Source organism: Sceloporus undulatus, chromosome 5 (genome assembly GCF_019175285.1).
Source record: "Sceloporus undulatus isolate JIND9_A2432 ecotype Alabama chromosome 5, SceUnd_v1.1, whole genome shotgun sequence".
Classification (NCBI taxonomy): domain Eukaryota; kingdom Metazoa; phylum Chordata; class Lepidosauria; order Squamata; family Phrynosomatidae; genus Sceloporus; species Sceloporus undulatus.
In genome coordinates this window covers 147,982,303-148,005,059 of record NC_056526.1, presented here as the reverse complement: position 1 = coordinate 148,005,059, position 22,757 = coordinate 147,982,303, and the positions used below count along the sequence as shown (strand labels likewise).

Genomic DNA, 22,757 nt, shown 5'->3' with positions numbered 1-22,757 from the left:
ACTCTTGTGCATAAGCCCCCACACAATACAGGTGGTACCTTTCACCTTTTTTGCCCCTTTGCCTTTCTTGATGTGCTGTTCACGGTGATTCTGATTTCATGCCTCGTTGCTTAGCAACATTTATGAACAAAAGCAAAGCCTTTTCTTTCTCCTTTCCCTCCTCTTTGCAGGAGTTTGCAGGCCGGGTCACAAGGAAAGCTAAGTTGTTGATGACAATGGGCGGCTCATTGCTGAAAGTCACGTAAAATTACCTTTTGGCTTTGAATTCAGTAAAAACAAATTAGTGGCTGCCTTTGAATTTGTGGCTCTCATGGCCAGGTACTGTTTCTTAGCTCCTGGTTTCCCTTTGCCCTTCAGCCCGCTTGGACCTGAAGCTTTTGAAGAGATCAAATGCCTTGCTGGCCAAGTTTGGAAACAACACATTCAAGAAAATGCAGAGTGCTCCACAACCTACTCTGGGGCTTATGGAAACAAAAGGATAGATGTGGTGCCTACCCATTCCCACGCCACCCCATCCTCTCCTACCAGGGCACACAAGCCTCATCCATCAGAGTAAGCATTTCTTCATGTAATGGCCACCATTTGGGCAGAATGTCACTATTGCTTTAAACTGCACCAGAAAGATGGGCAGGAGCAATGGAAGACAGATGAAGGTAGGGCTCTGCTTACACATCACCAAAAGGGAGAACTCAAGAGGATACTGCTTTGCACAAAATTGTGCATGCTAATTTGTATGTTTGTTGTTGTTGTGTGCCTTCAAGTTGTTTCCGATTTATGGAGACCCTAAGGCAACCCTATCACGGGGTTTTCCTGGCAAGATTTGTTCAGAAGAGGTTTGCCATTACCTTCCCCTGGGGCTGAGAATGCATGATTTGCCCAAGTTTATCCATTGGGTTTCATGGCCAAGCTGGGAATTGAACCCTGGTCTCCAGAGTCATAGCCCAACACTCAAACCACTATGCAATCTGGCTCCCTAATTTGTATGTCCAGTTGCAACATCAAAAATGGTTTTAATAATTTGAAGAGAACAGCAGTGCATTTCACCTGACTGGGAAAGCATGTGAGCAATGAACCTGTTGTTGCTCATTGCTGTGGATAGGCAATGACAAATTTTCTGATCTCCCACTTTCCAGTTCATTTCTTGGAATGTTACAATAGTTGTATTATTGTAAGCCAGACAGAGGGTATCTGTGGTAGCAATAGTTGTTCAGTTGTGGTGATTAACTTTGGTGGTCAGTGGTTCATTTAGGTAAGGAGATCCACATGTAAAGTCACAAAGGTAAATGCCACAGAGTGTGGCAGCAGTCTGAATAATTGATTGTGTGTCTCACAAATGATGTCCTGTAGTCATGGACCCCAGAACAGGGGAGGGGAGCTTTAGCCTCCCTAGGACTGGCCTGGGAGAAACTAAGCTGCCTAAAATGATCTGGCAAAAATGGACCTTACAGTATGAAGGAGTTTATCCCATGAACAAATAAGCCGTCTTACCTCTTCCAGCTTGAATTCAGGATCCAGGATTCCCCCAGATGTTATCTTACCTAAATCGCCGCCTATCTACGCAGGATGCCACCTCCCGTATGCATCCCAGGTCGAAGCCTTGCTCAGTCAGCATTTTTCAAAGTTGGGGAGCTTCCGACTTCAAAAATTGGCCAGCTGAGCGAGGCTTTGATCTGGGATGCATCCGTGCAGTGGCATCCCACGTAGATAGGTGACGATTTAGGTATGATAACATCCAGGGGCACCCCAGATCCAGAATTCAAGCCGGAAGAGGTAATCTTGTTTATTTGTTCATGGGATAAGCTCCGTAGTTAAGCCTCCTCAGGAATTACCAGACAGAGGTATACCTAGATGGTTAAGCACTAAGAAATATTAAGACAGCAGCAACGTTGCACTTTCCCAGTACTAATAAAGTGATCTATCCTAAGACCACGTACTTGGGAGTAAACTGCATTGTATTCATGGAGTGCACTTCTAAGAACACATTGTGCTTGTAAGAGTCTTCGTATTTAAGGATGATGGATGATAACATGTGGGAGAATTGATTTCCCCTCTGCTTGACTGTGCATTCAGTCACTATGATAGCTGTTGTGATGATCTGACTGGAAATTCCTAATCACAGCAAGAAGCTGACTGTATTTGGCAACATCTTTGCTCTTTGGTTGTTTCCTTGATCGAAGGCATGACTTACCTCCTGGAACAGGAGAATGGAGAACTTGCATCAGGGTTCTTTCTTGTGGTGGGATGAAAGGAATAAAGTTTCCCTCACAAAGACTATGAGGACAATCAAAAGAGCACCACAAGTGATGAAAGCAAATGTGATTTTAAAAAGATCTCTTATTTAATGACAGTGAGAGATGGGGACAAGTAGAAGTTCCCACATTTTATATTGTTAGTGGGACTTTGTCCCACACTCTTCAAAGTCAGGACATCTTCAAAAATGGTACTAACTTCTGACAGTCCTTCAAAGACAATGCTAGCTTTTGTAAAAGCAAATACATAGCCACCCTGACCAGAACTTAAACCTTAATTGGACTCACTGGGCTTCACTTTCAGATAAAAGTATATGGAATTGATGCTTGGATGGTGAACCAAAGTGCCAGCCCTACCAGGAGGGAGGCACTTTGGTTCTGCTTCAGGTGACAAACTGACCTGAACCAGTACTGAAAAAAGCAATTATCAGTAAAACATTCAGATCAAAGAAATGTCTTGCATTAGATGCCAACCAGGCAACAGCGTATCATGAACATGGTGGGCTTTTGAACACCACAGCAGCCTGTTGGCATTTAATTGGGCAGGTAGTTAAGTCTGCTAGGTTTTGTTGGAAAGGAAGGGGATAACCAGTCTGGAAGCTGAGCACCCTTCCTTTTTACACTGATGCAGGCATTTGTATGTGCTCTCTTGCTCCTGAAAGTATACTCCTTGCTTGCCAGGCTGGTTAGTCTCAATCAAATACATGCTGTGTGAAAATTAGCAAGGACTGTTATCTTTACATGCAGAGAAACAACTGACTTGCTGAGATAAAGTATGTTGCCTCACAAATTGATTTGACATGAAATAAGATAAATATGGATTAACTTTGTAGAGTAATGAGGGTTTATTTTTCATTCTAAACTCAAAAATATAGGATAAAAGATGGAGCATTCTGTTGGTAAAGTAGTAAGGAAATACATGCTAGTGAATCAGTTTTTGCTAGTGATCACTGTAAAAGCTTTCAAGAGTCACTGAACTTTCTGAAACAGTGGCTTCGTTCCCACTACCTTATATACCAGATTGTGATTCAGTTCGAACTGGTTTAAACAACCATGTTCCCCATTTAATCCGAATCACTGAAGCAATTTCGAAAGGGGGCCCATGCTCTAGACCCATTTAACCTGCGTCTTTTTTATGCTGATTTTCCCCGCTTCTTTTCAACCAAATTGAATCAGCGCAAATGGGAACCACATGCGAATCAGAATCGATTCAAATTTCCCCTTTGGCTGGCTGGAACCGAATCATTTTGAATTGATTCATTGGTGAATGGGAACCACAAGTGGGTTATTTTGGAGGGGGAAAATGCAATCAGAATAAATGTAGTGGGAACCACGCTCCGCTGTTGAATCAGTCCATTGATTCGGATCGCACACTGATTTATCTGTAAGTGGGAATGAGACCAGAATTTTCTTATCCCTAACAAAAATCTGTTGTTCGTTTTTTGGTGTTTGAGGGAGTTTGTTTGTTGTTCGCCTTTTATCATGACAATATTAAGTCCATCCTGTTTCTTTACATTGCTGGGGTTTTGGGATCTGCAGAAGAGGCTCTTTTCTTGGCTTAACCACCATCAGAGGTGTGTCTGGTGCAGATACAAGAGAGGTGTTGGGAAATGCGAGAGACAATGGTAACTCAAGCAGAGTAATCAAATTGGTAAGGCACAAGCTGAACGACCACCACTCCTATGTCAACACGCATAGGATCTAGTGTGTTTCTTTTTATAGAATAGATAAAAGGGAGTTTACTTACAATACTAATCAATACTTAGTCTAATACAGTTGAGGGAAGGAAGAGAAAATATCTGCACATTAGAGGAAATGCAAGGAAAGAGACTGGGTATGGCAAAGAAAAGAAAAAGGAACTCAAAGTTTGTCAAACTTGTAATTTTGGTAAAATTTGTCAAATTAGCAGCAGCAAGCATAAGCATGCAAAAGTTGCTAACTTTAACAAAAAGGATTTCTTGGTGGCTGCTCCAAGATTATAGAACATTCTTCCAAAGGAGATTAGACTGGCCTCCTCTCTGCTGGCCTTCCACTGGTAAGCAAAAACGTTTCTTTCCAAGCAAGATCACCAACATTAGCTTGCCTATTAGAATCAGAGGTGTTTTTAAATGGATGTGCTGGACTTTTAAAACATTTTAATGGTTATTAACTATTAGTATGGTTGTTTTAATCAGTGTCTTTATATTTTAATATGTGCAAAATATTGCTTTTGCTGAACATTTTAAATTATACTGAATGCCAATTATGTGAAAAGACAGATTATTAAATACATACATATATACATATTGAGGGCTCTTAACTGTGATAAAATGGATGTAACAATATTGTGGTGAGTGACGATACAGACCAACATCCATGCTTTAATGTAGGAGTTTATCAAACAAACCCTGTTCTCGCTATGGTTGCATATTGGTGTGGAAACGTTCCTCACGTGTCTTCACAATATTGAGACTGGGGCCTCAAGTCTTGGTATTTTTAAACACAATTCTGGACATATGTTAATAGGATTTCTTTAAAATTAAAAAGAAAATAAAGGAAAGTTTGAAAGTGGGTGGGGGAAGGCTGCCTGGGATAGTTGGCTGGAGGGGGACAGGGAGAGAGGAGAAAACACATACATCATATGACTGCCCATATGACTGCCTAATGCTGGAACTACCATGTGAAGAACCTATCATACCTGAAGACTAATGGGACAGGAGCATGTTCCGGGGCTTATTGATGGGCTTTCCAAGCAATGACAAAATGCATTTAACTATGCATATATGGTAAGGCTGTGACAAGATGGAGATGACATCGTGCGATAAATATCACCAAAGACACTATTTTCAAACTTTAATGATGGTTTAAAAACTGCATATCATAAAGTCCACAGCCTTTCCCAAGCAGATGCCTTCCCAATATATTGGACTACTATCTTCAGAAATGGAAGAGGGAAGTTGGAAGTTTAGTTCATTAACATTATTTCTTTTCCAGCAATATGAAGACAGGGATTGGGATGTGTGTGTGTAAACTAGATTAAAGTTCTCTCTCTCTCTCTCTCTCTCTCTCTCTCTCTCTCTCTCTCTTTCTCTCTCTGTATTTTTTTAAAAGAAACCAAAACTTTTCAACCATTTTCTCCTACTGTCTTTGTTGACTTTTGAAAAATGCAGGATAAGCATCCTAGAAAATGCTGAGGCAAGGCTTTCATATGACAACAGAATCTCCTTTGCTTTCACAATATCATTAGAATTTCTTTCCTGTGTTGTTTCTTAGCCTGGCACCTTAGAAATAATAAGATTAAGATGCTTGCTAATAGTTCAATATATTCAGCTTTTGCAAGCCATGCTGCCTGGGTGATTCTGAAACTGTTTGTGAGCTTATGGGGGAGAATCATTCATAGGGGCATGGCTGGGGAGGGAAGGAATAAACTGTATCTCCCTGTGTGCTGTACCCCCTCTAACAAATACTCCACTGAACCTATACACACACACACACACACCCCATCCAAAATCAGAGTTGCATGGCACATACTGTGTTCAGAGAGAGTCAGCATGGTGTCATGATTTAAGCATTGGACTACAGCTCTGGAGACCAATGTACAATTCCCAGCTTGGCCATAGAATCATAGAATCGTAGAGTTGGAAGAGACCTCAAGGGCCATCCAGTCCAACTCCTTTCCATGCAGGAAATCCAAATCAAAGCATTCCCCAACAGATGGCCATCCAGCCTCTGTTTGAAGACCTCCAGGGAAGGAGACTCCACTACACTCTGAGGGAGTGTGTTCCACTGTCGAACAGCCCTTACCGTCAGAAAGTTCTTCCTAATGTTGAGGTGGAATCTCTTTTCCTTCAGCTTGCATCCATTGTTCCGGGTCCTGTTCTCTGGAGCAGCAGAAAACATGCTTGCTCCCTCCATGAAACCCATTGGGTGTCCTTGGTAAGTCACACCCTCTCAGCCTCAGAGGAAGGCAACGACAAACCCCCTCTGAACAAATCTTACCAAGAAAATCCCAGTGTTGCCATAAATCAGAAGCAACTTGAAGACACAACAGCAGCAGCAGCAGTAACAACAACAACAACAACAACAACAACATATGTTCAGTCTGGTCCCAGACTATGCCTCATATGCAAGGGGATGTTTAGCTGTATTTTGAAAACTTTAATCAAGAGAAAAGATGCCTGTAAATCTGCCCACAATTGATTTTAATGCAAATCAGTTGGACATTCATGAGCTAAACAAAAATTGATTGGAAATCAAAAGGTTCCTCCAATTTTGAATTGTATATGAATTGTATGTAATGAAGGGATTGTACATGAAATAGCATGCACTGTATAATGAAAATGTTTAAGAAAATTATACACACCATTTTAAGTTAATATTAGATGATAGTAAAACTCAACAATGTTTTAACAGAAGTATAGTAAGAAAGCATGGCATTTGTGAAACTGGTATGGGATTTGGGTATGTGTGTGTATTAAATCTATCAAATGGTGAGACAATCCTGAAGAAATCTGGGAATATTCTTTATTTAGAGCTGAAAAGACATGAACCATAATTTAAGATTTGGTTGGTGTGGTTAATTTTGGTATGATAAAGGTAAGGCACATGCTGAATTTAAATATATTTGTATTAGGAAGGCTCTCCTATGAGGTATAAATACAGAGACATTTCCTAAGATAATATTAGCCACCACACTGCAGGAAGCATTTTTAAAAGAAAGAATCAGTTAAATTGGAAATGGTTGCCATGTTCTATTTTGACCAAGACAACTGGAAGTTTAAATCATGAGAGATGATTCTTATGAAAAGCAAAGCTCATAACTGGTTTACTTACATACAACTTAAGGACAGATTTAATCAAGACAAGAGATATGCAACCATAGAGGTTAGAGGAAATAAGTTTATTTAGAGTTGTGGAAAGATGATGATTATATAATTAAAAAGGTATAAATGGCTTTGGAAACTAGAGACAGAAGATGAGCCTGTGAAAGAGTACATGATAAGGTGTTTCAAATATTTCAAGGCAATGTTGACAATGTCTGAAAAGGAGGGATCCTTTTTTCATATGTGGTGGACTTGTAAGAAGGCAAAAAGTTACTGGTCTAGGAGTTATATATTAATCCAAAAAGTTCACAAATATATTTTGTAATGTCACTAGAAATTTTTTTGTTAGGTATTATGGATAAAAAACGGGAGAGAAAATATTGATTACTTCTTTGAAATACGACAACAGCAGCAAAAATATTGTATTCTGAAACTTGGAAATAGACTGAAACACTGACTACAAAACAATGGATTTTTTAAGGTCTGGGAATAAACCCAAATTAATGTCAGTTCTAAAGGACAAGCCAATTGAAGACTTTTTGAAAGCTTGGAAACTGTTTATGAATTTTTTAAGCAATAAGAAACCTAACCATGTAATAATCTGTGGCTATATTTTTTTTGTAATTTTAGTAGGATTAAGTAGTTGGATCTGTAATGGTAGAATGATATCTTTTTCTTTTTACTTTTTTGGGGGCGGGGGGGGGGCACGGGGTCAGAACCCTAATGCACATTAGTTATTTGTATTCTTCCCCTCTTCCTTTTTTCTTTGTCTTTATACTTTCTGAATGCACATTACTTTAATTGGAAATTAGATTGTATATGTTAAAATTAATTTTAAAAATTAAAAAAAAAAAGAATCAGAAAGAGATCTGGAAGTAACCTAGGTGGTCAAAGCAAAAGCCTCCTGTGCTTTGATATGCTGTGTTGCCATCAAGAATACAGTTAATTATCCATGTGGGATTTTTTTTAGTAGTGTCTGTAAGGAGAAAATGATCTCACTGTTTATACAAAATTCATCTCTGTTGAAAAACAGCTGCTTGTATATAGGAGTACGACGGGTCTGAAAACAGAGGAGTTGTGTCATTAAGTTAAAAGGTTTTTAATAGGCATGTAGAACTTACCTTCTCAGAAGTTTACTTTACTGCCTCACTGTGGAATGGAGGTGATCCTAGTTTGTAAGCTAGTAATTTTCCAAGCACAGCTGCAGTGGTGGACTGCTATCTGAGGATCAGCCCAACTAAGTATAAAAAGGCTCATTGCCCAAAGGATGGCCACCAGGTGATAAACTGGCAACAGCAACTAGGAACACAAAGACGGCATGAAATAGTTGCAGTTTATATCATTGAAGTGACCACCTGTAATGATGGAACCACAGTTCTTCAAGGTATTCAAGAGTATAAACATTTGCTTAAAAGTTTCCACTGAAAGCTCACTTCTGTTATTGCTTCCATCACCGCCAAAACACAGAGTGATGAATCAAAAGCAATGATCATCTGCATCCATGCAGACTGTCTGCGGGGAATTAGGATTCTGAGTAACATGGGTTGCATCTGCACTGCCAAAATCATGCAGTTTGACAACATTTTAACTGTCATGGCTCAATGCGATGGAATTCTGGATTTGTAGTTTTGTGAGGTATTTATAGCCTTCCCTGTGAGACAACTCTGGTGCCATATCACCTCAAATCCCAGGTTCCACAGCATGGAGCCATAGCAGTTAAAGTGGTAGTCAAACTGCATTAATTCTGCAGTGTAGATGCAGCCATGGAGAGAACTCACACATAGCAGAGGCCTTTTGATTCAGGCTTGTTTCTCTCCAAGTGTAGGAGGAGACAGGGGTGTCACTAGGGGGTTGGTGGGTTGTGGGCCACACCTCAAGGGGGGGTGACACCACTGATCCCCCAAACATCTGCCTTTTGTTAGAAACAAGCTGCAGTGTTCACCTGAGTCTCTTTGAAACATTGAAGAGATTGTGTGACTGGGGTGAGGCTCAGTGGGAAGTTTTTAAAAAAATAAATTTAATTTTTAATTTGTTAAACTTTTAAAACAAAATTATTTAAAAACGTTCCCTCCCCCCCCAAAAAAGTCACATCTCATCAACATTTTCATTCTAACCAGAACAATCAGTCCATATGTCCAACAATCTGTAATACAAGTGCAATGCATACAGGCCATATGCATTCACATGCTATTCTGTGTCCTTTAATGCACTGTCACATGCATCATGGTCCCCATGTGCAACTCTACTTACTCCCCTGTAAGCTGGGTGTAACCATTATACATTGTCCAACTTTACACACACACATTGAATGAATAGCACGACTCACACCTGTGTATGTCACTAACAGGAATCCAGGTTTTGACTTGTGCTCAGAAACAGGCTGACGGTCAGTAGTGCTGTTATAACAAGGGAGTTGTCTTTGTAACCAGTCTATAGCCTGACCGCAGTTTTTTGAGCCAGCTGAAGCTTCTCAGCCCCTTTCAAAGACTAGCCAACATAGAGCATGTTACAGCCACCCAATGGGCTATTGCTGGCTGTAATTTATTCAGTATAATACATAATCTTTCATTGTGTGTGTATATGCACCTTCAAGTTGCCTGTTGGCGTATGGTGACCCTATGGATTTCATAGGGTTTTCTTAGACAAGGAATATTCAGAGATAGTTTTGTTCCTTCCTCTGAAATATAGTCTACAGCACTTGGGCCTCATTCCCACTTACAAATAAATCGCTTTGCGATCCAATTTGATGGATCAGTTTGGCAGCAGGGCATGGTTCACACTACATTTGCCCCAATTGCATTTTCTTGCTGTAAAATAAAATAAAAATAACCCATTTGTGGATCACATTGACGAATGAATCAATTTAATTTAAACTGTTTCCTGCAGGAGTCACTCAAAATAATCCACTTGTAGTTCACATTGGCAAATGAATCGGTTCATTCTGAAGCTTTTTCAGTGGGATTTTTCTCTCTCTGTCCATCACTGCAATTTCACTTCCGTACTTCCATATGAGAGTCAAAGGGTGAGCAAAAACAGGTTGTTAATTTCTGCTTCCCCACTCGGCAACCTCTTATCACATGGCCTGTTACAGACTGCCAAAATAAAGCTGCTTCGGGTCTCTTTGGAGGTATGCTGTTTAAATGATGCATGCATCCTAAGAATCCGGAAGCTGCACCAAAGCTGCACTCCAGTGCTTAGAAATGGAGTGTGGCTTTGGCGCGACCTCCAGACTTTTAGGACCCATGCATCATTTAAATAGCATATCTCCAAAGAGACCCGAAGCAGCTTTATTTTGGCAGTCTGTAACAGGCCATAGTAAATTGATTCTGATCCACATCTCATTCACGCTAACACTGAATCAATTCATGAATTCGATTCTTCAAATTGTTTCTCGAAATTGGTTCCAATCTGCATCTGGTTCACACTTGCATGGAATTGATTTACCTTTATCCAAAAAGAAATGGAAAAAAATAGTGTCAAAAAGACACAGGTTAAATAGGTCTCGCACATGCCCCCCCCTCTGAATTGCTTCAGTGATTTGATTCAAGTATAAACCAGGGTCATTTAAACCGCTTCAAACCGATTTGCAAACTGGTTTGAAACATAGTGGGAATGAGCCCCTGATTTTTGTTGCTGGTCTGCCATCTAAGTCCTAATCAGAGCTGACTCTAATTTGCTTCCAAGATCAAATGGGATCTAGTACCTTTAAGGTATTTAGGCTAGTTCCTCTACATGCAATTAATTTGTCCTGCTTTATTCCAGTAATATCTAAACTGCCTATTGTCTCCTTTTGTGTTTTCTCTAGAGTGTTTTTAGTAAACCAGCTTCACCAGCTACCTGGACCTTACAGCAATCCTAAACATACAGCAGCAACTGACACCGGTAAAAGAAAAATAATGAATCAAACATAATAGAAACCTATGCTTTGGAAAACAAGAGGGTTGTATAGTGATTCTGACTCAAAAGCATCCATTGAGTATGGAGCAGTAAAGGCCAAGAAGAAAATTCTCAATAAGAAGCCCTTGTAAACAGCTGGGAACAAAACAGATAGGAAGGAAGATAGCAAGGGCTTAGGGTAACAATACACACAGCTCAAAGCAGCTGCAACTTAAGGATGCCTTGTTCAGATGCGATTGTAGGGAAACCCTAAATGGAGCCTCAGAGCAGTGGACATTCCAAAATAAGTTCAAATCTCATTCAAGTGAAAAACTTGTCAGAGCATGTTTGTGCACTTATTTGTAGCTATCACCTTAATATATGCCATGAGATGCCCTATGCCATTTTATCACCACAATACTTATGCCTGGGATGAGAGACTGAGACAAAAGTGTCTAGAATGGGCGTAGCTGGGGGGGGGGGGGGGGGGAGACCAAAAACAAGGGATTTGCCCCTCCAAATAAGAATTCGGCACCTTCCAAATGAAATTTTCCTTCATTCCTCAAATTAGTAGCATTGCTATAATGTAAAACTTGGGGCTGCAGAAATAATCTAGTTTGACACCATTTTAATTGCCATGACTCCATGCTATGGAATTCTGAGAACTGCAGTTTTGTGAGATATTTAGCCTTCTCTGTCAGAGAGCTCTGGTGCCACAACAAACTACAAATCCCAGACTTCCATAGCATTTGAACCATGACAGTTAAAGTGGTGTCAAACTGGATTATTTCTGCAGTGCGGATGCACCCTAAGTTCAGCAATGCAGTTCAGGCATCCAAAGCAAAGGGGCAGGAAAAGTGACCAAGGGAATGCAACACAGCAAATGTAAGAGTTGTGGATGAGAATGTGAAGTTAAAGGCTTTTACCCAGGGTCACACTATATATATACCCAACACTCTCCTTTACCAGCATTCTCTGAAGGTGCTACCCACAGATGCTGGCAAAACGTCACGAATAAACTCTTCTAGAACATGGCTACATAGCCCCAAACCCCCAGAAAAAAACTAGAAATGGTTTTTGTAGTTTTGTGAGATACTCAGCCTACTCTGTCAGCTCTGGTTCCACAACAAACTACAAATCATAGGATTCCATAGCATTCAGACATCACAGTTAAAGCTGTGACAAACTACGTTATTTCTGCAGTGTTGCATCAGCCTTAGCCTTGCTGGATCAGGATGTACAGTAATACATTGTCTGCACACTGTCCTCATTGTTACTGCTGAAAGGTGCCAGAGCATAGTAAACTTTCTCCCATTGATCCTCATCTCGCAAGTCTTATCAGGATCACATCCCAAGAACATATTTACTTTAGAGGAAACAACTTCTCAGAGTAGACAGCAGCAATTCTTTAGAGAAGAGTATTATGAGATCTTCATAAATAAACTTAACTTTTGACTAGGGCATGATGACATCCTATCTGATTGAAGGTATGTTTTTCCTATGAAGAGAATCCAGTTTGTCATGCCTTGTGGCAGCTTGTAAAGGTTTGGGCTTTACAGTGTAATTCCAAGAAGGTGGAAAATCCAGTTTTATTTTTTATTTATTTATTTATTCCTTCCAGGGTTTCGTCCATATGATGGGAAGAAACTTCAAGTGAATTCACACAAAGTAAGCAGAAAATAAGTGGACCAGTAGAAATCATGTGTCTTTATATATGTGTGACTTCAGGCCAAATCACCTGCAGTGTGTAAAAAAGTGAACAAATCATCAGGTAGAGTCCGATGTAAGAAGAAGATCTGGTGATTTGGATCCGAAAAGTACCCACGTGAAGGCAATGAAAGAATATTTTAATTCTCTTCCTAATTAAGACTTGTCATGATGGTGGGTAGATATGAACACACAAGGCAAATATAACAATTATTTTATTTTCAATACTAATTGCCTGTATATGTAGAACTAGTTATTAGTTAGAAAGAACACACATAATAAGCTAAGGGAAATGGTACAAAAAGAGCAAGATAGATTTACAGTGCAAGCCTTTAAATGTCTGCTCAGAAGTCAGATCCATGGACTGCAATGAGGAATTACTCCTATGTAAACGAATACTGGAATGCACCCTTACCCTGCCAGCAGCTAGTTATGTATACAGGATGATCCTATAGACTTCAGGGGGATTACCTTGAAATAAATGTTTTGCTTCTTGGGCCCACTGGACAATAAAAAACAAGTAAAAAAGGGGGGGCACGTTGAGTGAAGAAGAAAAGACAAAGTGTGTTTCTTCTTGCATCTGTAGAAATGGGACTTTGGGTAAGAGCCTTAAAAGAGATGTGGTAGCAAATTAATGTAGTTTTCAAAGATTATTCTCCAGTGAAACACAACTAGGAAACTTCCAGTTTAATTTGTTGTTGTCATGTGGCTTCAAGTAAACTCTGAGCAATGCTGACCCTGATGTGTTTTTCACAAGATTTATTCAGAGGAGGCTTGTTATTGCCTCCTCTTAGGCTGAGAGAATGTAACTTTCACAAGACCACTCAGAGGGTATCTTTTGAGTGTTGAACTAAGACTCTGGGAGCCCTCGTCCAGCACTCAAACCGCTATGCCACACTGGTTCTCCATATATATAATAATGGATATTTAACGGAATGATGATTATGACTGCATGTACAACTGGTGCCCTTTGACTGCCAGTTTAATATGGGACGTATATATAATTAAATCTGCCTTTAGCTCACATATGTCACACCTTTTGCTACTGAAGCTGTGGATACACAATTTAAAAGCTCATGTGGTTGGACACTACCTGTATGATAATTAGACCATGGTTACATTACAAAAGCTTATATAGATGTTAACATTTTATTTTGAAATGTCCTAGCCCACCTCTTACCTCCCTGCTATTTTCCTATCTAAAATTTGGAAAAGTCCTTTTTGGAGGCTACAACTCGCAGCATCCCCCAATCAAGAGTAGTCATACTGGTTGTAGGATTCTGAGAGCAGTGGTAATTATTCCAAGGACTGTTCCTATCACTGGCAAACTAGTGGTTCCTTTGATTTTGTAATGTAGAACGATATGTCAAGATTTATTTGCTGACAGATTTGAAAGCCCTTGCCCAGAAATGCCATCAGAACTGTTTGCACAGATATACGGCCTTATTTGTGTGACTCTAAGGGCAATTGCTGGATAGACGTTGTTGACATCATTAATGCCAACACCGAAATCACTTAGCAGTTATTTAAAAGCCTTCAACATCAGATGATGATACTCCTCCCGGAGTATTATGGCCAGCTCAGACGCCATTCTTGACCAGAATTTGCTTTTATGTGCCTTCAAGTTGACTCCAATCTATGGCAAACCTATTGTTTTGCTGGCAAGATTTATTCAGATTTATTCTTAGGCTGAGAGAACGTGACTTGTCCAAGGTCACCCAGTGAGTTTCTGTGGTTGAGCAGAGGTTTGAACCTGGGTCCTCCAGAGTCCTAGTCCAACACCCACATCACCATACCTCATTGGCTCTCCTTTCACAAGACGCAGCATTAATTCCTCAGTTTACATACTTTAGGCTGTCAGTTCTTTAGGGTAGAAGTGTGCCATTTTGTGCTCTGTAAAGCCCCAGATCCATTAATAGTAAGTATATATAATAAATAATCTGAAGGTGCATAAATCATGGCATAACAAATAGATTTTAGGAACTGAGTTCTAGTGAGCCTTGCCTCAAATTAAGCTGTGACAATAGAGAGGGTGCTTCTCTCAGGAGGATGATAACTATTTTATGTGAGGAGGAAGCAGAGCATGAAAACAATCAGATATATTTATATTTGGTATTCATATTATTTTGACTGCACTGATCAGATTTGTGGTTCATTTTCGAAAGAGAAGTTTCCTTTGCAGGGATTCTTTTGAATCAGAACTTAGTCCTGGAATATGGGATGTAATAAAGGAGAATACTCCAGAGCATGCATAGGGTGAATTTCCCTAGTCACTAAGACAAAGGGGATAGAGCCCTTCCCAGGTGGCTGGTTTAGGTTTTTTGTCTTTTTTACAAGTTTTCCTAAATTCAGAACATACATTCAAGGATTTCCCTGCTTTAAAATATGTTTTTCCCCTGTGTTCTCTGTAGTAATAGCTTTTGGCTGCTTGTTGCTTGGTCACACTCTTTCTACCATACTCAGATGTTCTTTGGCCACATGGACCATGGTTTTTATTTGTAAAATGTTGGAGGGAATGGATGCATTATGCCATTGTTAACATTACAGTCACATTACTATCTCTTTCTTTCTATTTTTAAAATATAGGTTAAATATAAATCCGTTGCTATCACATCACCTGTAACACCACTTGATGTAATTCAGCAAGGGATAAAAAAGGCCAACGTAAATGGTGAGCTCGCCATATTACTTTGATTGAAGTGTCTTTTCTCTCTCTTTTCCCCCCCAAATGTGTGTGTGCGCGCGTGTGCGCACACATACACATTTTGATTTTATTTTCATATTTTTTACAGTTATTGTAGGGAACCAAAGTGGAGAGAAAGGAAGATTCACCTCATCTTCCAGTCAGGATATGCTGACTGGCTGGCCTGTGACAGAGAGTTCTCATTCCATTGTAAGTACAGGCCTTCATGGGCTACAATTCTAACTTTTGAATACTGAATATAAATACAGTTGACCCTTGGTATCTCCCGAGGTTTGGTTCCTGGACCCCTCGTAGATACCAAAATCCACGAGTGCTCAAGTCCTATTAAATATAATGATGTAGTAAAATGTTGTCCTTTATATAAAATGGCAAAATCAAGATTTGCTTTTTGGCATGTATATATTTTAAAAAATATTTTCAAGCCATGGATGCTTGAATCCGTGGATATAGAGGGCTAACTGTACATGACATTGGCCCTAAGCATAGATATTCATGTCTTTGATAATATCCTTACCCCCTTTTCACCTTTGAAGTGAGTGAGCATCAGACCAATTCTGAGTTCATCTAAACCATTTTACTACTGTAAATGGTGACGAAAAATACTTCTTGAAAACTAGTTTGCTATAAATGGTATAGTGTGGTTACACTCTGATAAATATAGATGTACGGGGCCAAGATCCTGTAGGGTATAGAATAGCATAGCAGTTCCACATACACATCTCCTCTCAACAACCTTCAGACTCACAGTTCAGCCACTGCAGTCTCTTCATGACCACTCCTATGAGGACACAGAATAATTACATTGTTTACAATCCTGTTGGGGACTTACATCTTTTTAAGTGGACTTAGAATTGTGCAGCTGCGTAATATCCATATCCAGTAGAGGGTTACTGTTATGCTACTATACAACAGAGCGAGGAAAGTGCCTGATGTGCATTGCTACCTGATGCACAACAGGACCTATGTACTTTATTCCTGATGCACATCACACTGGTCTTGATGTGCATTGGGCACCAAAGCACATTGAGCACTCTTACTAGTGGCCTGTTACACATCTTCCAAACTCAGTACATGGGTTTCTTAGTGCCTCTGCTACATAGCTAGATATATGTAAAATTATGCAATGTAACTGATGACATAGGATTCCAGTGGTCATCTGCTGCCATCCGCTGAGGTCCTATGGTGATCTCAGCTGAATGCTTCCCATTCACCCCCTCTTCTTTCCACCAGTCATGAGGCACTATAACAGCTGAATGGTGAGTCTTGGGGGTGGGATTTGGTCATTGCAGTGTGTGTAAGAGAATTAAAAAAAAAAGAAAGGGAAAATAAAAGACATACACAGAGTAAGTTGGACTTACACCTGTGTGTGCCAGGCAGATTTTAAATTCAAGAGGCCAGTCTGCAGGAATTATTTAGAATGCCAGACTGAAAAGAAAAGTGCTGAAAAGACCACACATTTTGGGAGGAAGGCTGTTCCATAACAGGGGTTTCTGGAAACTGCACTTATTTCAATGCTTAACCCACTTCAATGGGAACTGCACTTATTTCAGTGCTTCTAAACATTTCATCAAACCAAGTGATTTGATGGCCTGCAAATACATTTCAGTACCAGCAAAATTCACAATTTGCTCATGTGATGGATCTCCTCTCCATTTTGGCCTTGCACTTCCAACCCCTAGGCTCCTATCACTCATCTTGCTGTTTTACTCCTAAGGTCTTTCTGTGGCTCTGGTACTCGAGCTGCAAGGTGTCTGGACATATTTATTGTTCAGTTCAGTTTGCTAGTTGTGACTTATACTCCCTATTAATTCTTAAATGAATGTATTTCTGGACAGAGATATAGGGGAAAATATTGTACATCAGATAAGTTAAACATCTAGCACTATCCTGGCTTCACATACACAGTATAGTGTAATTCTTTAGTTAAAATAAAGTAGCATTTTCCCCTGAACTTCTACCATACTTTCAGCTCCCAAAGTTCCTATCTGATCCTCATTAGCCTTTTCTCTATTTCTGTCTGACTCTATTTGAGAGTTCAGCACACAAACTTTTAGTTTTGTTTTATTTCCCCCACAACCTCTCCACCGCATTCTGATTGGTTGGCTTAACTTTAAATGTTTTCATAGCCCCTGATCAATCACTTTGGTCCAGTTATTTGAAATCCCATAGAGAGAGCTTGGAGGATCACATAGGGACGGAGTGCATGCGGGGGCAGGGAGCATGGGGGCAGGACCCGACCAAGTATCACTCCCCTTCTGGGGTGTCCCCGATGCAGGCCTTACTACTGCACCCACTAGTGATGCTACTGCCTCTGGCTACATGCCAACCGTCAGATGCCGTTCAGTTAATTTTTTTTAGGGTCATAGACCAGCAGAGGTAAAAAGGAGAATACAGAACTGAACTGAACTGAACAGTCAGATGCATAATGATGACATCACTGCTGAGGTCTGCTGGGGTCCTCTGGAGGTCTCAGTTCTGCCATAATAATTTTGCATCTGGCTACCAGGATGTATCGAGAGGCTTCTGCATTCCTGGCTGCTCCCCATGAAGCATGGAATAGCCACGTGAGGAGCTTCAGGGGCTGCTCAGTAAGTTGGGTGGTAATGGCACATGGTTAAGCTTAGTGAAGATCCATATGTGGATCTACTATGCTATGCTGAGGAATACAAGACTGAGGCCATAAATTTCTAAAAGAACAAATGCTTTTGTTGTTCTTAACTGCTCTCAAGTCGACCTTGACTCATGGGAACTCCATGGATGACGCATCTCCAAGATGCTTTGTCATTCACTGCTTTGCTCAGGTCCTGTGGCCTCTTTCATTGAGTCTGACCATCTGATATGTGGTCTCCCTCTTTCTCTACTGCTTTCTACTTTTCCTAGTATCATTGACCTTTCCATTGATTCATGCCTTCTCATGATGTGGCCAAAGTATGACAGCCTCAATTTAGTCATCCTACGTTCACGGTAGACCTTAATAATAATAACATTTAATAATAAATTTTATTTGTATTTTCCCACCTCTCCCAATGGATTGAAGCAGGATTACAGTCATAAAATCACCTTACAATAACAGTAGTATCTAAGATGCATATTATAAAAGCAGTAAAATTATCTAAAAATTACATCACAACAATAAAACAATACGAACATCATTTCAATATTCTATTACGACCAGAAGTGGGATTTTCATCAATTCTTTACAGAAGGTCAGGTGGATATGCTCGCCGGAAGAGATCCATCTTTAGTGCCTTCTTGAAGGCATCTAAGGTGGTAGTGAAACATATCTCTTCTGGCAGGTTATTCCATAGCATGGGGGCATGGCTGTGTATGCTCTATGGGAAGTAGTTGTTAATCTGACCTTTAAATAATCTAGTAAATTCTTTCCAGATGTTCTGAGAGTGCGGGGCGGATTGTGTAGGGAGAAGCATTCCCTCAAGTAACTCGGGCCCAAGCCATGTAGGGCTTTGAAGGTAATAGCCAACACTTTGTATTGCGCCCAGAAGCTAATTGGCAGCCAGTGTAGAGATTTTAGTACCGGTATTATATGGTCTGACCTGGATGTTCCAGTGACCAATCTGGCTGCTGCATTTTGAACTAATTGAAGCTTCCAAACTTGGTACAAAGGTAGCCTCATGTAGAGCGCATTACAGAAATCTAAACGAGAGATTACCAGTGCATGTACCACTGTTTCAAGGTCCTTCCAGTCCAGGTAGGGATGCAATTGGCATATCAGCCGAAGCTGATACCAAGCACTCCTGGCCATCGCATCCACATGAGATGATAACTGTAGAGACGAGTCCAGGAGTACTGCCAAACTGCGAACTTCGTCCTTTAGGGGAAGTGTGACCCCATCCAGGACAGGTTGACAAATCTCCATCCCTGGACCTGGGGTACCTATCACGAGTACCTCTGTTTTCTCTGGATTCAGCCTGAGTTTGTTTTCCCTCATCCAGCTCATTACTGACTCTAGGCAGGCATCCAGAGGAGAGATGCCGTCCTTAGTCACTGTATCAGTCAGAGACATAAAGAGATGGATCTGGGTGTCATCGGCATATTGATAACACCGTGCTCCATGTCTCTGGATGATCTCTCCCAGCGGCTTCATGTAAATATTAAATAGTGTAGGGGATAGAATGGCGCCCTGAGGGACACCAGATGTCAGCTCTCTCTTAAAGGAGCAGCTATCCCCAGCCTCACCATCTGGAATCTGTCCGAGAGGTAGGAACGGAACCACTGGAGCGCAGTGCCCCCGATACCTAACTCCCTCAGGCGTTCCAGAAGGATGCCATGGTCGATGGTATCAAAGGCCGCTGAGATGTCCAAGAGCACCAACAGGGTCAAACTTCCCCTATCAATGCCCTGATAGATATCATCGACTAAGGTGACCATGGCAGTCTCAACTTGGTATCCCGCTCTGAAGCCAGTTTGAAATGGGTCCAGATAATCAGTTTCATCCAAGACAGCTTGGAATTGGAAGGCGACTGCACTCTCAATCACTTTGCCCAAGAATGGTAAGAGGGAGACCGGTCTATTGTTGTTTCTCAAGAGGGGATCTTGGGAGGGTTTTTTTCAAAAGCGGTTTCACTACCGCTTGTTTCACTGTCGATGGAAATATCCCCTCCCGAAAGGATGCATTTATTATAAGTTATAGTGATGTTTTTATTGCATCTCCTCCCTGAACAGTCAACTAGGATGGGCAAGAATCAAGAGGGCACGTCGTCTTCCTTACACTTCCAAGGAGCTTGTCCACTTCATTGGTATTTACAAGCTCAAAATGATCTAGTTTAATACAATCCACAGAGTCACTGGATACCTCTCTTATTGTTTCTGTTGTAATGCCAGCATCAAGATCAGCCCTTATCTGAGAGATTTTATCTGCAAAGAAGTCATTGAAAGCATCACAGCAGGCCTTAGTTGGTTCTAATAACGGGTTCAGGGTGGGAGGAAGCTGGGTTAACTCTTTAACCACCCTGAACAGTTCTGCTGGACGAGACTTTGGGCTTGATCTGTTCTAGAACCCACCTGTTTATCTTCTTGGTTGTCCACAGTATCCTCAACACTCTTCTCCAGCACCACATGTTAGATTAATTTATTTTCTATCGGCTGTTTTCACTGTCCAGCTCTTACATCCGTATAAGGTGATGGGGGAACACAAGGGCTTGGACTAGCCTCACTTTAGTGTTCAGAGTTACATCTTTACACTTTAGAATCTTGTTCTTTCAAGCTTAGTCTTCTTCCATTTCTTGACAGCAGTCACCATTCTGATCAATATTTGATCCAAGGTACAGGAACTCAGTATTTATTTATTTTTTGTTATCTTCGGTGAATTCTTGATCTTCTGTGGCTGTTATTTTTGTTTTCCATTCAGCATTAAGCCTACCCTGGCATTTTCCTCCTTGACCTTCTTCAGTAATTGCTCCACATCTTTGTTGGTTTCTGCTAGTAGTATTGTGTCATCTGCATGTTTTATGTTGTTAATGTTTTTTTCCTCCAATCATAATTCCTCCTGCTTCTGCGTGTAGGCCTGCTCCACGTATGATATTTTCTGTATAAAGGTTAAATAAATGGGGTGATTGCCTTGCCCAACCCCTTTGCCAATTGGGAACCATTCTGTTTCTCTGTACTCAGTTTCTGACGGCAAGCAGGCTCTTGTCATGAGGATAAGTTACACATCAGGACAATCAAGTGTAGTGCCACTTTCATTTCTTTGAGGACATTCTATAGCTTTTTGTGATCTATGCAGTCAAAGGCTTTGCTGTAGTTAGGAGAAACACTGATGCAAAGTGTTTCGGTGCCACTATCTCCCCCCCTCCAAGTGTTTGAGTAAGGGGCCGACCACACATGCAGCGGATCCATGGGGTTTTGGCTGTGCAGTGTTTACACACACTGCACTGAAAGAACATTGAAAAAACACCACGGTGGCAGCAAAGGCGCCCTTTCCCCTTCTGTCTGTTTTGCCCTTAAGGCATGTATGGACTCTGGCTCAGAATTCTAAGAACCAAACTGCAACTCCCACAATTCCACAGGGTGAAATCACGGCACTTCAAGTGGAATCAGTGCTAGTTCTGTTGTGTGAAAGGGCCCTTGGTTGTTGCTTCCCCCATAGCATTATGTCTTCTGTCAGCACTGGTGTACTGTTGACACATAGGGGGAACAACTATAACAAAAGAAACTGTTGAATGAACTGATATAACCATGATCTGAAACTAGAGAGGGGACTGATGGTGTGTGGCTCCTCTCCATGTAATCTTAATGTTATAATGGAGCATAATGATTAAACAGGTTTTTACCATCTTGAGAAAAAGGCATCAAAGAAGAAAATTTGAAATATGACCAAAACTCAGAACTCTGTTTCAGATCTATAGGCAACTCCACACTTGCCATTTATCTCTATCATGTTCTGAGTTCTGATGAACTGACATGGATATTTAAAGGTGAATGAAGCTAAGTTGCATTTTCTGTTCCTCTGCTGCAGGAGTTGCCGACAGAGCAAGAAGACTGAAAGATGGTCTTTTGTATCTTAACCAGCTGCACACTTATGGCAATACCCAAACAGGGACAAGTACTTGTTTGCACCTAAGAATTGTTTACCCACAGCTGGATAAGCAGGATTCAAATGTGGAAAATAAATCCTACATAAATTTGTTGACGATAGGCATTTAGTCCAGGTTTGTTAACCTAGCAGTTCGAAAACATGTAAAAGTGCAAATAGATAAATTGGTACCACTTTGATGGGAAGATATCAGCGTTATGTGCACCTTGGCGTTTAGGTCATGCTGGCCACATGACCGTGGAGTCGTTTTTGACAACTCTGGCTCCCTTGCCTTAGGCAGATAAGCACCACATTCTACAGTAGGATATGATTAGACAATCTTGTCAAAGGGGAAACGTTTATCTTACCTTTATATATTCAATCCAAGAAAGAAAAAAATATTACTGCTGGCAGATTGCAAAAGGTAAGTGGGGGCATTGCACAGGAAGAAGTAACATTTATATCCAACATCTATGATTCTCCACTCTCACATGGGCTCAACAGCATCCTTAAGAAATCAAAACAGCAAGAATGGCTAGGCCACTTCTGGCACTCAAGGTATGGAGAAAGAGATGTGGCTCCCTGGCAGCAAAAGGAGAAGAGTGAAGGGGGCGGGCAGTCATGTACAGGTGGAAAGGGAAGTGAGTGGAGGAATAAGAAAGCAGAGAATGAGCGCAGGAGGAAGGAATACAAGAGCAGAATGAGCATGTACTGGTGCACTGATAGGGAGAAATGTGGAGAGGTGGAACATCAACAAACATGTGTGACCCTCTGGGGGTTCTAGTGTCACTTCAATTCTGGCCAATGTTATGGGGACTCACAGTGTTGTAGATGAATTTCACTTATTTCTCCAAGGTTCCTGTCCAGAGGAGCATCAGCCTTTATTT

General features: G+C 40.8%; 1 protein-coding gene across 1 annotated transcript; it reads left to right on the top strand.

The window, feature by feature from the left end:
• The first annotated feature begins 280 nt into the window (after nucleotides 1-280).
• C5H4orf51 (chromosome 5 C4orf51 homolog) lies at nucleotides 281-22,188 on the top strand. The gene is made up of 6 exons (XM_042468807.1): nucleotides 281-552; nucleotides 10,857-10,933; nucleotides 12,549-12,595; nucleotides 15,221-15,305; nucleotides 15,427-15,527; nucleotides 21,814-22,188. Exons 1-6 carry the CDS (start codon nucleotides 311-313, stop codon nucleotides 21,838-21,840), a joined length of 579 nt encoding a protein of 192 aa, XP_042324741.1. The 5' UTR covers nucleotides 281-310; the 3' UTR covers nucleotides 21,841-22,188.
• Nucleotides 22,189-22,757: the final 569 nt, after the last annotated feature.

What these genes read in the sequence shown, in the direction of transcription:
- C5H4orf51 (XM_042468807.1), top strand. Translation starts at nt 311, where the DNA reads ATGGCCAGGTACTGTTTCTTAGCTCCTGGTTTCCCTTTGCCCTTCAGC. An exon ending in TTCAAGTGAATTCACACAAA is followed by an intron (nt 12,596 to 15,220) that starts GTAAGCAGAAAA and finishes TTTAAAATATAG; the next exon opens with GTTAAATATAAATCCGTTGC. An exon ending in AAAAAAGGCCAACGTAAATG is followed by an intron (nt 15,306 to 15,426) that starts GTGAGCTCGCCA and finishes TATTTTTTACAG; the next exon opens with TTATTGTAGGGAACCAAAGT.